This window comes from Eulemur rufifrons, chromosome 9 (genome assembly GCF_041146395.1).
Source record: "Eulemur rufifrons isolate Redbay chromosome 9, OSU_ERuf_1, whole genome shotgun sequence".
Lineage (NCBI taxonomy): Eukaryota > Metazoa > Chordata > Mammalia > Primates > Lemuridae > Eulemur > Eulemur rufifrons.
This window is the reverse complement of record NC_090991.1, coordinates 6,822,758-6,836,547: the sequence shown is the minus strand read 5'-3', so window position 1 is coordinate 6,836,547 and position 13,790 is coordinate 6,822,758. Positions and strand designations below refer to the sequence as shown.

Genomic DNA, 13,790 nt, shown 5'->3' with positions numbered 1-13,790 from the left:
CTAAAACATTTACAGTCTGGCCCTTTTCAGAAGAAGTCTGCCAACCCCTGTTTAAGGGCCCAGGACTCATGTCCAGGCTGTCCAAGCTCGGTTTGTCTGATTCTAAAGCTTACAGGCTATTACGGCATCACCTCGCCCCCCTTGTAGGGGGGCGTCTTCCTGCGGAGGAAGCAGGCAGAGAAAGTTCTAGCATTAACCCATCTTGCCATTACAAAGCTGATGGATCGGCTGCTCTGCTTCCCTTAACAGAGCCTGTTTCCACTACTAGACAGTCAGAAAATGGAAATCAGATCATCACACTTAAATAAAATGCACACTCTTCACTGTGACCCCCAAGACCCTGCCTGACTGGCCTGTGTCTACCCCTCTGTTCTCATCACAGACACTGGCTCCTTCCTCCCCCACACATCGGCGCCGGCTTTCTGTTCCTTGAACATGCTGGGTGTGCTTCTGCCTCGGGGCCTTTGCACTTGCTATTTCCTCTGCCTCGAATGTCCTCCCTCCTCCTTCTGTGGCTGGGTCCTCCTCCTCGGGCAGGTACCAGTTCAAATGCCACCTGGTAGGACCACACTGCCAAAGGCAACTCCCTCCTCCCAGAGTTTTTCTAACACTTCACCCACCTGGTGGTCTTCCCTGCATTTATCCCTCTCTGAAGTTATTTACGTGCTTACTTTATGCCTCCTCCCCATACCCGCTAAGCTCCATGAAGGCAGAGGCTTTGTTCTGCACACAAGTGAAACTTGAACTCAAGTGGACACTCAATACCTCTAACATTTAACTCAGTGCTGTCCAGTGTGATAAAATGTGGATCACAGATGTGAGCCACATATGTATTTTTACATTTTTTAGTAGTCACATTAAAAATAAAAACAAATAGGTACAATTAATTTTAATAATTAGTGCTCAACAGCCATATGTGTCTGGGGAACAACACATGGACAGTGTAGACTTAAGATATTATTTCCCTTGCATCAAATGTTGCTCTGGTAGATTTACATTTACACCTAGGCGACACCTGTGTGCCTCAGTTTCCTCACAGGCCAAGTACAGGTTGGACAGGCTGCTCTCACCATCCCTGCAGAGCTCCAAAATCTTATGAGGCTATCATCTCAGCCTGCTCTAGAACAAATAGTTCTGTTTCCTTGCGGATGGTTGAGAAAAGAAAAGTCCCATTTCTTATGAGAGGCTGAGGTCGACCAGAAGTTTTCCAGAGCTCAGACGCATGGCCCAGGTTTCTGGCTTCATGGGCAGCACTAAACCTGTCCCTGGAGGCAGGGACTCTGGGCTGCCTGGGCTTCCAAGCTCCCTACCCTTGGCAAGGTGAACAGAGCAGGAAGGGAGCCCTGGGTTACGGCCTCTGTGAGCCCAGCCACAGCGATGAAGCCCCCAGCCTCCGGCCGCAGTGAGCCTCAGAGTTCTGGGTCAGCCCTAGACAGGAGGAGAGGGACCAGGGGCTTGGTGAGAAGTGTGGGCTCTGGAAACCAAGGCCTCCCAGCTCAGACCACCACCCAGAGACCGGCCTATGGAGCTATTCAAATGACCGACTCCACACTTACATTGCAGAGAGGGCCACCAGATAAGTATGCAGCCTTAATGGGAGCTCTTCAGCACACAGCTACGAAACCAATACCTTGGTTACTCAGCTGTGGCTCCTACACCCACGCAAGTAGAGGACTGTGTCATCCTTCATTCATTCCCTGGACAGTCACTGAGCAATTAGGATCTTCAGCAGTGCTCTTGGTTCCGGGATATGACAACAGTAGAAAGATACAACCGTTGCCTACATGGAGCTTACATTCTGATCAGGCAGAGACAATAAACAAATGAACCAACAAACATGTGATGTTAGAGGATATAAGTGCTCTGAAGAAAGCAGAACAGGAAACAGAAACAGATGAGGTTAGGAAAGGCCTCTCTGAAATAATGCCACTTAAGCACTAAATTTCACAGCACAGGTATCTGGTGCTGGAAAATTTGGGGCCACAGGAACAGAGAGGAAAATATCTCAAGGCAAGAATACATATGGCACGTGGAGGGACAGTAAAGACCAATGTGTCTGGAGCCCATCGAAGGACGCAGAAAGTTGCAGGAGCTGAGGTCAGCAGGTGGGGGTGGGGGCCAGGCCTCGAGAGCTGCGGCAAAGCACTCCGCTCCTCTCTGTCACCTGCGCAGCTTTCATTCTTGGTCTCCACGGAGCTTAAAGAGTCATGGCCCCTGTAGTCTGCCATTAAAGAGTATGGCTTTGACAACTGGCAGGATGACTGATTGCTCATTTATACAACTCCCAGTGGTGTGTAGATGGGGCATGAATATTTACTGCCTCCAGCTGATGCCACTCTTGATAATGTGAAGTTAGATACCAAAAATGCTAGCACCCTAACACACGATCTCATTGCTACTGCTAGGCATGGGCGCCCCACTCTCCCTCAGGTACCCCGAGACAAGCTCTTTAGGGGTGGATGAGGCCAGGCAAATATGCTAGGTCTCCCCTCCTCCCCAAGCATGAAGACCAAGCCCACAGTGAGCCCCCGGGATGCTGAGCAGGGGTCGGGGAGGGGAGCCTGCAATGCTAGAGGTGGTGCATCTCCTGAAGGTTCCATTTCATCCTCTAAACAAGTCTGATGTTTCTACTGGTACCTGCTTCTGCCCCGGTGTCTCCATTCCTAGCTGCCTACTGACGCCTTCCCTCTCTCGGACGAGCCTGAGTCCTTCACTCCCTCCGGCCCCACCTGCCATGGAGAGGAGTATTACTGCAGCCCAGGACCTCGGACCGGCCAGGCTCGATCTCCTGGGCCTTGATGTGAAGGCACTCTACAGCCTTCAAAGGCTGTTTCCCTTATTTTCCCTCCAGAGCCCAGTTCTCAATGTTTGCAGGACGTGAGAACTATGTGGGGAGGTTTTCATTTGGTTGTGTGTTTTTAAAATATCAGTGTGCAGATCCTACTACAGAGCAATGAAATCAGAATCTTTGGGGTGGGGGCCAGGCATTAGTATTTTCAGAATTCTCCACACGATTCCAGTGTGTGGCCAGGGCTGAGAATCGCTGTGCTGGTGGGGTCTCTTCTTCAACTTTAATGCGTGTGAAAATCCTCTACGGATCTTATCAAAATGCAGCTTCTGACTTAGCAGGTCCGAGAAAAGGCCCAGGGTTCTGCATGTCTGACAAGCTCCCATGGGACGCAGTCACTGCTGATCCGGGGACCATGCTTGGAACAGCAGGGGGCTACAGGCAGCCAGATTTGAGGGGTGGGGGATGAAAGCAGGCCTCCCTGGTTTTCAGTGTTCAAACTGTCCATTTTAGAGCTGCCTTTAAGTTGGGAAGGGGCTTGCTAGAAGAGTTAGGGTAAAAGGCTCTTACCAGAAGGGAGGAGGACTTTTCTGTTATGTGCGAATAGGAACTTCCACATCTAAGAAATACTGCAGGATCCATTCTCTGTTATACATAAAGTGCCCATAAGTGCTCAGTCTATGGTACTTGTGTTATCATTGTTTCTATTATTATCACTGCAGGACCCTTATTCACTTCCTAAAACAAACAAGCATGTGTTTTCAACGTCCAAAACCCTAACTGAGCCCCTCGACCCATGTTCACCCCCAGGGGATGTGCCTGGAGCAGGAGCCACGCACAGGAGGGGGGCGGTGGCCAGGAAGCAGCATCTCAGACACCAGGGACCCTGCCCGGTCTGAGGACACCAGGGCGTTGCCTTTGGTTCTCTCATTCATTTAATTCATTTTCCAGGAGTTGTGGATATACTTGCACAGCCTGGTCATGGATAATAGCATTTGCTACGGATGGGGACCTGTTTTAAGTGCTTTACTTGATTTAACTCAATATACCTTTAAAACACCTCTAGGCCACAGGTACTATTAGCCTCAAGGGCAGACAAAGAAACTCAAAAACTCGAAGAAACTTGCCCCAGATCACATACATTGTAAGAGACAGGGACAGAGAACACCAAAGAGGATACAGTTCAGGGGCCATGCTCTCTCAGTGCTTCCCAAACTTTAATTGCTAATTGATTTCACTAGAATACAGTTCTCCTTCAGTGGGGGAGGTGGAACCTGAGGGTCTGCATTGCTCACAAGCTGCCAGGTGGCACTGATGCAGCCGGCCACCAACAGCATTTGCAGAAGCAAAGCTACCCACACACTCTGACTCCTCCTGGTATGTCTAGAAATCTTCCTGAATATCCCCCTAACAACTCTGGCCACCTTACTCCTGCAATTGGTGGTTTGTTGATTTGATGAGTGGCACAATCACAGTAAATTCCCACTCTGAACACTTACCCAAAGTTCTGTTTAAGTTTAAACAGAACTGCTCAAATTGCCATATTTTGTGGCAAAGGATATCAGCTATTTGGAAAAGCATCATGTCCATTATAAGCTGTAGAAGTTGTGGCTTGTGATGAAATTGCTTTTAAATTTACGTGTCACCACTGAAAGTGTTTTCTGGGGCCAGGAAACAATTTCCATCTCTACACACTAAGTGGAGCGTTCCAATTTGAGGGGGACAGGGGTGGGGGCGGGGGAATTTCTTGAAACACAGAAGTGAATCATATAACTGTCAGCTTGCTTTCTTAGTCTGCTAGGAGAAAGGCTGCGTATAGAAATCAGAAGAAATGACAGATCTTCCTGCTCAATGAAGGGTGTTTAAGGGCGAATCAAGGCTGTCCACCTAATCAGTGGACTGGGTCTGGATTCAGTGGTGGGGAACGCTCACTTGTGATGAGACAGAGAAAATTCGGAGGGGTGAGGATAAACGACCAGAGGTGCTTTTCATGCCAGAGTGACCTGAAGTTTCAGGGTCGCAACAAGGCTCTGGAGGAGACTGACTTCAAATGATGAATGTTGGGGAAACCGGAATACCCCCCTCACAGCTGGCCATGATACCGAGGTTAGATGGAACAGTAACCAGTGAGAAGAGTCAGTTACAATGGTGCCTTTATGCAACTTCCACCGCCCAGTGACCCTCCAACTTCACTGCACACTGGAATCACCTGGGAAGCTTTACACTCTCACCCCATTCCCAGGCCGCACCCCCACATCAACTAAATCACAATCTCGGGGGGTGGGGCCCAGGGAGGTTTAATTTTTAACACTTCCCAGGTGATTCCCATGGGCAGCCAAGTTGGAGGACCACCGGCAGAGGCTTTCAGGGTCTTCACTCCTAAAAGGAAGGAATCCTTCTGGCCCTGTGAGATCCTTCACTCTGGCTGCGTGTTAGAATCATCTTGGGGAGATTGTTAAAAGGACTCGTGTGACACAGGCACAATCCCCAGAAACTCCGGTTAATCTGCGGAGCCCAGGCATCAGTATTTTTAAGAGCTCCCTAGGTGACTCTACCGTGCAGCCAGGTAGATGACCACAGCTCCAGATGTTCTTGCCAAGACTCCTTCTATTGCTTAGGCTTTAAGGATCCGTGGTCTGAAAGCTGAAAATGCATCTCAGACTTTTCGCAAAGGCAGAGCCCTCGTCTTTACCTTTGCACGGGGGATTTCTAACTGTGGAGGAGTCTATGATCCCCTAAACCCTACAGAAACTGTGGGATGCATGTGTGTATTTATGTGCATATGTATGTATATTTCAGGGGAGAATGCCCTCAGCTTTTGTTAGATTCTCAAAAGATTTATGACTACTATCTTAAAAGCAAATTTGTGGTTTCTGACTTAATAAATTTAAGAAAAGGAAAGAATGAATGGAAAATAAGTTGGATCTCAGCAGTACCTTTGCTACAGTTTTGGATGTGAGGCACACCTACTACCAGCGAGAGGTGGTATATCCCTGTTGCAGGTTTAGTTCAGATCAGACAGCCCAGCGGTCCCCAACCTTTTTTGCACCAGGGACCAGTTTCACGGAAGATAATTTTTCCACGGATGGGGAACGGTCGGGGGCAGCAGAGCTCTGGGGCCCAGTCCCTAATGGGCTGAGGCCCAATACCAGTCTGCGGCCCGGGGGTTGGGGACCGCAGATATAGCCCATCCCCCCAAAAAACTGCAGGGGTGACAGATGTGAAGATTTCAGATCCAAGCATCAAAGCAGAAGCTGTCTCTGGGGCCGGGATCGGTGCTGGGCTGTCTGCACTGCTCACGGTGAGATGTGACTTCCGGAGCTGTGCTGGCGAGGAGACTGTGCTCAGATATTTGGGATTCACGTCCTCAGGTGGGTTTTCTAGCCCTGATTCTTGTTAACTGTTTGCCCTGGTTTGAATCCTGGTTTTTTCTCTTACCCTGTGACCTTGGGAAAGCTATTGAACTTTTCTATTCCTCATATAAAGTGGGGACGATAAAAGCACTTCTAAGATTGCTGTGAAAAATAAATAAGAAAATGCATGTAAAACGCTCAGCATTAACTCTTGGCACGGAACAAGATCCCAATAAATATTTAGGTTATAGTGCTGTTATTACTGAAGTTTTTATTGTTATTAGCACCTCGGTGACCTTGTTCAAGTTACTAAATTTCCTCGAGCTTCATTTATTAATCCGTCAGACAAGGACACCCGGCCCTGCTGTTTCTTTCACAGTGTTACAGCGATGATCAAGTAAAGAAGTAGAAGGCGCATCATTATTAACAGCAACTCATCACACATCCAGGGACTCTACGGAGCACAGGAAAGGGTCACCCGAAAATACAAGCGTAATTCCCACCCCCAGGAAGTGCTCTTTGAAATTCCAGTGGTTGAGCAGCCTCTGCCTCTGAGTGCAGTAATTTCTTGTCACGTATCTAGCATCCTAGGCAGCCTAAACCTTCCCACCACATGGGAGAATGGGTGACCGTACGCTGCCATGCTGCTGCAAGCTCCCCTTGCGGTAAGAGAATTTTATACCAGCCACTCACTAAATCACACATGCTTGAAATTGTCAGCCCTGGTCCAACCCAGACACTGACTGGCAGCAGTCTCTCCAGTTCCACACTCTCCCCGGGGATACAGTCCCCAAACTCTTCCACAAGCCTGCCTGTCCATCAAGGAGTCCCTCACTGTACCACGGTCCACGACCGGCCCCGCTGGAGCAGAAACATCTCACCAGCCTCAGCAAAGCTTCAAGATACTGAGCTCTCACTTACCTGGAGTCTGCTTGGCCGTACGCACGGGGGTGTAGTGGTTTTTGGAGGACGATCTGACCGGCGTGTTCTCTTTGGGAGAGGTATCGATAGCCGAGATAGTTTCTCTTTCACAGTGTGCTATGGGGATTGGTCCCTGTTGTCTTAAGATGTCAGCCAGAGCCCTAAACAAGGAGGAGATCACACCATGAGATTTACCGAGCGGGTACGCACAACCACAAAGGGAGCTCGCTTACTTTCGTGGGCCCTTTGGTTTACGGACATCCAGGAGGAGACAGAGACACCGTGTTCAGTTCTCAAGAGCACAGCTTCATCTGGGGCTGGTGTCAGTGGGGGGACACAGGGCAGAGGTTATCATGCCTGGGGGGACAGACACTAAAAGGCTGCGACTATAGTTTCTTTTTGTGATTCACTTCACATCTGTGAACGCTGAGCCCTTTCAAAGCCCTGGCTCCCCAAATGCCTACCTATGCCAGGAATATATCCATAGCAGCTGGCCCGAGGAATGTCATCCCAGTGAGGGCTGACATGGTTGGCCTCAAATTCAGCAGCAGGACCACCTCCCCATCCCAAAACACACACCGAGTGGCGTACACTAGATACTGGAGATGCAGATAAGGACAACACACAGCTCCTGCCATCAGGGAAAGGTGTGATTTAACTACAAAGACAGGATGTACAGATAAAAAGATAAAAATCAAGACATGGATGGTGCAGACAGTGAAGGCAACTGGAGTTTCGAGGAGGGAACAGTTGCAAACACAGGGAGAAAGGCAGGCAGGCAGAGACCTTGCCATAGTTGGAGAAACCCAGCCCCCTGCCAGAGGTCCAGTTACCCAGAGAAAGCAGATTTTACTTATGTGATACCTAGCATCACAACCAAACAGGCGTTGCTGAGGACTCAGCAAGCATCGGTCACTGCAGAGACAGAAACAAAGAGGACCCAATTCCTGCCATCTAGAGACTCACAATTTAGGCAGAATCACACCCCACCTGGTTTCAAACGGGACCGCCTCTGTGGGTGTGACATGTGTTACCCACGGGCAATGCAAAGCGAAACTCGTACGGATCCTCTAAGGACACACAGGTGAGTGTGGACAAGCCACAAGAAACTACATCTGGACACTGTCATTTCAGGCTAGGTCCCCAGTTATCAGTGCACCCCTGTTTTGCACGAGCCCATTAAGACTCTTCCGTCTCCCCAGGATATCTCTGAGGAGTGGGGTCCCGCCCACCTGAAATCCAGCCATGCCCAGCTCATCCCAAAGCTTCCTCTGCACCGGAGTCCAGCTGTGAGACTCTGCCCCCTCGGAAAGTGACAACCACGGCAGTTTAAAAACGTGTCTGACAGTGAACTGTCTCCTTCCATTAATGCTGCCTCTGACACGCTGAACCTTCCTAGGAAAAGAGCATCTCACTGGCAATCTTATCATTTAGTGGCATTTATACTGCAATTTCAGATTTTCCAAATGCTTTCTCTTCACTGGCTTTCTTTCCTCTCAGCCTGTAAAGGAAGGAGCAGACACACACGCCGCCACCCCTGCTCACGTCCGCGGAACAAGCAATCAGGGAGAAGGCAGAAATGCACAGGTTTGGTAAAGGAAATCCAGGCACACCTGGGATCCAGGTCCAGAGGTCTGACATTCAGGACCTGGGAGTAAGAAAAAATTGTTGTCCCAGGAAGTCAAGAGATTTGAGTTTCAATCCTGGCTCTTCCACTGATTAGCCGGGAACCTCTGGACAGATTTGTTAACCACTAAAACTGAAATTTAATTTTTCCCCCCAGGCACAAAACAAAAAGTTTAAACTAACGTGACCTCTGAGATCCCTTTTAATGCTAAAATTTGATAATTTTATTTTATGTATGTTTAATGAGGCATCCATGAAAATTACCTTGATTGCTTCACCTGTGATCATCAAAGACACTTTCCTACCATCCTTCTATGATAAGAAAACAGTGACTTCTAAGTTATAAACTCATACACCTACGTTCAATTAATTTTCAATAAAGGTGCTGAGATCATTCAATGGAGAGAGAATGGTTTCTTCCAGAAATAGTCCTGAGACAACTGGATATCCACATGCAAGAGAATGAAGTTGGATCCTTACCTCACACCATACAAAAAATTAACTCAAAATGGATTGTATACCTAAATATTAGTCCTAAAACTATAAAAGTTAGAAGAAAATGTAGGAGTAAATCTTTGTGACCTCAGATTTGACAACGGTTTCTAGAATATGACACTGAGAGCACAAGGAACAACAACAACAAAAATAGATAAATTAAAAATGTGCATCAGAGAACAATTTTAAGAAAATTAAAGACAACCCAAGGAATGGGAGAAAATATTGTGAAATACATATCTGATAAGAGACTTGTATCCAGAATATATAAATAAATCTCACAACTCAACAATAAGAATGACAAAACAAACAACTCAATTTTAAAATGGGCAAAGGATTCAAATAGGCATTTCTCCAAAGAAGGTACACATGACAAGTAGTTCAGCAGCATTAGTCATTAGGAAGATGCAAACCAAAATCACACTGAGACTTCGTACGCACTAGGATAGCTATAACCAAAAAGCCGCATAACACAAGTGTTGGCAAGGATGGAGAAATCGGAGGCTTTGTACACTGCTGCCAGGAATGTAAGATAGCACAGCCCCTTTGATAAACAGCTCAGCAGCTTCTTAAAATGTTAAACACAGAGTAATACATGATCCAGCAACTCTACTCCCAGGTACTCCCAAGAGAAATGAAAACATATGTCTATTATTCAGTCATAAAAAGGAAAGACATACTGATACATGCTCTGACCTGGATGAACCTTGAAAACATCATGCTAAGTGAAAGAAACTAGACACAAAAGACCACATTGTATAAAATGTCAGTTAGGTAGGGGGGAGGTCAGATGGGGAGAGTGACTGCTAAGGGTGTGGGGTTTCTTCTGGGGAGGATGAAAACGTTCTAAAATTAGATATCAGTGATAGTTGCACAGCTCTGTGAATATCCAGAAATCTTTGAATTAGACACTTTAAAATTAAAGTACGAATTTTATGGTAGGTAAATTACATCTCAATAAAGCTATAACCAAAAAAAAAAAAAATTCTATTATTTTTCTTTCTTTTTCTCGCCTCCCAAGATCTTATAAAGACTCTTAGTTCTCTGGTGCTTATGAAAGCTCATGGAGTCATGTGCTTAAACCCATTGCCTTTGGTAAGTCAAGACTAAGCAATTCTACATCGGTGGTTTGCAACCAGAGTGATTCTGTCCCCCTGCAGCACGTGTGGTGAGGTCTGAAGACATTTTTGATTGGTTGTCACAACTGAGAAGGGAGGTGCTACTGGCATCTAGTGGGTAGAGGCCAGGGGTGCTGCTCAACACCCCAGAACTCACAGAACAGGCCCCACAACAAAGAATTATCAAACCCAAAACGTCAACAGAGGCGAAGTTGAGGAAGCCTGATCTATGTCCACACAGTGCTCGATGAAGTAAGTGTTTAACCCTTGATGCAATCTGGTTCCACAAAGACCCACTGAGCCCTGGGCTGGGCTGCAGGGACACGGCGGGTCTGGAGACACTATAGTGAGTGTCCCAAAGGAGGGGAGGCCTTATCTGTTTGGGTCATCACTGCATCCTCAGGTCTTGGCACGTTATCCAGCCATTGCATGAACAGAGAAAGGGAATGACGGTGGTCCCTGCTCCAGCCTTAAGGTGTTTTCTGCCCAGCAAACTTTTGTCCACTTGACAGTTTAACTGGCAGTTCCAGAGTAGACTGGCCAAGGAAGATCCAGCAGAAAAGAATTTTTCAAACGGAGCTTCCCTATCCCAAGCTCTCGGTGCCCGTCTCCCGAGAAGCCCTGCAGGACACTGGCACTGTCCGAGGTCCGGCTGGACGGCCACCTTCCTGAAGACCATCGGGCTCAGGGCGTCCCAAGTGTGCATAGGTCTGCCGTGCTGCCGGAGAATGGGTTTGAACTCAGGGTTGCAGCAAGGCTATCTCCTCCTGTCTCTAGGTCACCTGGGGAAAGAAGAAAGGCTTACACCCTACGATGCATCCTCTTCTGGGGGAGGACGTCCAATGCCCGTGGGCGGGGCTGAGCTGGGCAGCACGGCCACCAAGTTGGGGGGGTGGTGACGTGCAAGAAAAGGTGTTTCTCAAAAGAGTGCTGCCCCATGGGCTACCTGGGGCCGGGGACCCCACCACATGCTGTCCCAGGGAGGAGCGTGGTGGCCAGGGGAATGGTCCTGGTACCCCACATCCCCCTGACCATGCTCCACGACCTCTCCTTTCCCAGCGCCCTCTGGCACCTGGGAAGGCGACCCTCATCCCCAGACCCCGTGCGTGGCTCAGGCTCCAGCCCCTCTGCCAGCTCCCACCGCTCTCCTCAGCTTCGTAACCGACCTCCTTGCTCCGGTTCCTCTCCGTCTTCCAACCCCTTCTCTCCAGGGTGCGCGATAAATATTATTCTAATTCTGAAATGTGCGAGCCTGGTCTCACCTAATTAATTTGGATACGCCAGAGGAAATGGGTTAAGGCCTGAGCTACTTTCTAACCGTAGGAAAGAAAATTGGTCACCGAGGAACAGTGAAGCGGATTTTGTAAAAGAGTGGGCAGCGGCTTTCGGTGCCTGAGAGCGCAGCAGGGACAGGCAGACGGTGACAAACACAGAGAGAGGGAGGAAGGGAGAGGCCTGGGAACAAAGGTCGAGAAAGAAAGAGAGGGAAGGAAACAGGTGGAGAGAGCAGGAGAGAAACCGGAGAGGGAGCCAAACAGATGGACGGAGAGTGAGAGAGGGGTCGCAACTCCCAGCAAGAGGAGGCAGGAGAGGTTCAGAGAAGACAGTCACAGAGCGACAGGGCCCAGGAGACAGACAGAGACAAGGACAGACAAGCAGGTAGGAAAAGACAATTCAATTCAGAAGACAAGAGTCAGGGAGAGGGGATCAGAGAGAGACTATTGGAAAGGAAAGAGAATCGGAGGGAGAAGGACACACAGACACGCCAAGGGCGTCCAGGCAGAACAGGCGCTGGCCTGGTGCCCAGGCAGAGCGGGAGCTGCCCTGCCCCACCCAGGGCCCTGTCACCCTCCCAAGTCGACTACAGATGTGCATGATGTAGGAGCTTGAAGAATCACCCTCGTTGTCATTTCAGCTCTCCCCTACCCTGCCGGCCACCTTTGTTGCAATATCTGATAAATCAAACAAAAGAACCCTTTTGCCTGAATCATCTGGATTATTGCCTGGATTCGCTACCCCTTCTGCTCATGTGTTCTTGGGCTTTCTCAGATGCACAGCGAGCAGGGACAGTAAATTAATTGGGCAGCAAATCTGATCATGGAAAACAGTCATTCTGATCATTCTGGCCGGGAAACTTTCGTTTTCTTCTCTACTAGGTATTGTGTATTAATCATCTGGATAATGGAAATGCTATCTTACATCTGGACAGCACTTGATTTCTAGATGCGTTCACCTGCCTTGTCCCAGGCAATTCTCATCCTAACCCTGTGACCTTTGCAGCTGTTATAACCACAGTTTTCAACAAGGAACTGAGGTTCAGACTAATTCAAGTGCTAGAACACGATGGAACAGAGATTTAAATCCAGGCCTTCTGACTTGAGCCGGCATCCTGCTCACTGGGACGGCCTCCTCCATACATTTCACTCTCCTACAAATCGTCGGCTATGATGAGTCCTCCTGGTCCTTCCAGCTGGGTCTGCTAATTTAGCAAATGCCAGTTAATATTTGGGCATGGAGAAACAATTAGTAAATGAGTGATTCAGGTCAACGCCAATTGTTTATTTGCTCAAAACTTTGGTTAACGTTGCCAGTGGTCCCAAGGAAATGGAAATGTGTTTCAATTTCCCTAAGTGCTTAGTTACCTCAACATCTGTAGGGACCAAGTCCAATCAACATTTTGATGTGCTGCCACCCGCATTCAAGACAAAAAATCTTTCTTAAAATGGCAAATGATTTCCCTTAACAATAGAAAAAAATAAACAAAACCTTGTTCATAACTTTGCTTCATTGCCTTGCCTGCTTGGGAAATTAAAAGCTATCATTTGTTGAGTGATCATTATATGCCAGACACTGTGCTAACCTCTTACGTGCATTAGATCATATAATGCTCAGAATGACCTCATACGGTAGGTGCTAACAGTAGCTCCATTTTTCTGATGAAAAAAAAAGGACTTTTAGAGGTTAGGTATCTTACCCAAGGTCACACAGCTAGCAAGTGGTGAATTCAGATTCCAAACACAGGTAGGTTAAACTATATTGGTTGACTATACTCTACTATATTATCCATCCATCCAACCTCCCCTCCATCCAACACTCCATCCATACATCCAACAGTCCATCCATTCATCCATCCATGCATCCATCCACCCAACATTCCATTCATCCCTCCCTCCCTCCATCTGCCAATTTATCCATCCCTCCTTCCATTCATCCATTTGTCCATCCATACAACACTCCATCCATTCATCCATCGATCCCTCCAACCATCCATCCATCCATTTGTCCATCCATCCAACACTCCACTCCATCCCATCCATCCAAATACTCCATCCCTCCAAACATCCATCTCTCCATCCAACACTCCATCCATCCATCTGTCCATCCATCCAACACTCCATCCATCCTTCCATACAACACTTCATCCATCCATCCCTCCATCCATCCACTTAATCACATTTGCTCCTTCACCTACTCTATCCCTGCAATAGT

The 13,790-nt window shown here is 48.0% G+C and overlaps 1 protein-coding gene across 3 annotated transcripts in view; it reads right to left on the bottom strand.

Annotated features, from left to right (window-relative positions):
- Window positions 1-13,790, bottom strand: part of SHISA6 (shisa family member 6) — a 271,683-nt gene that overhangs the window by 242,641 nt on the left and 15,252 nt on the right. For all 3 annotated transcript variants that reach the window (XM_069483257.1, XM_069483259.1, XM_069483260.1), the window contains exon 2: window positions 7,063-7,223. In XM_069483257.1, the coding sequence (XP_069339358.1) occupies window positions 7,063-7,223 (161 nt within the window). The remainder of the gene's footprint in view (window positions 1-7,062; window positions 7,224-13,790) is intronic.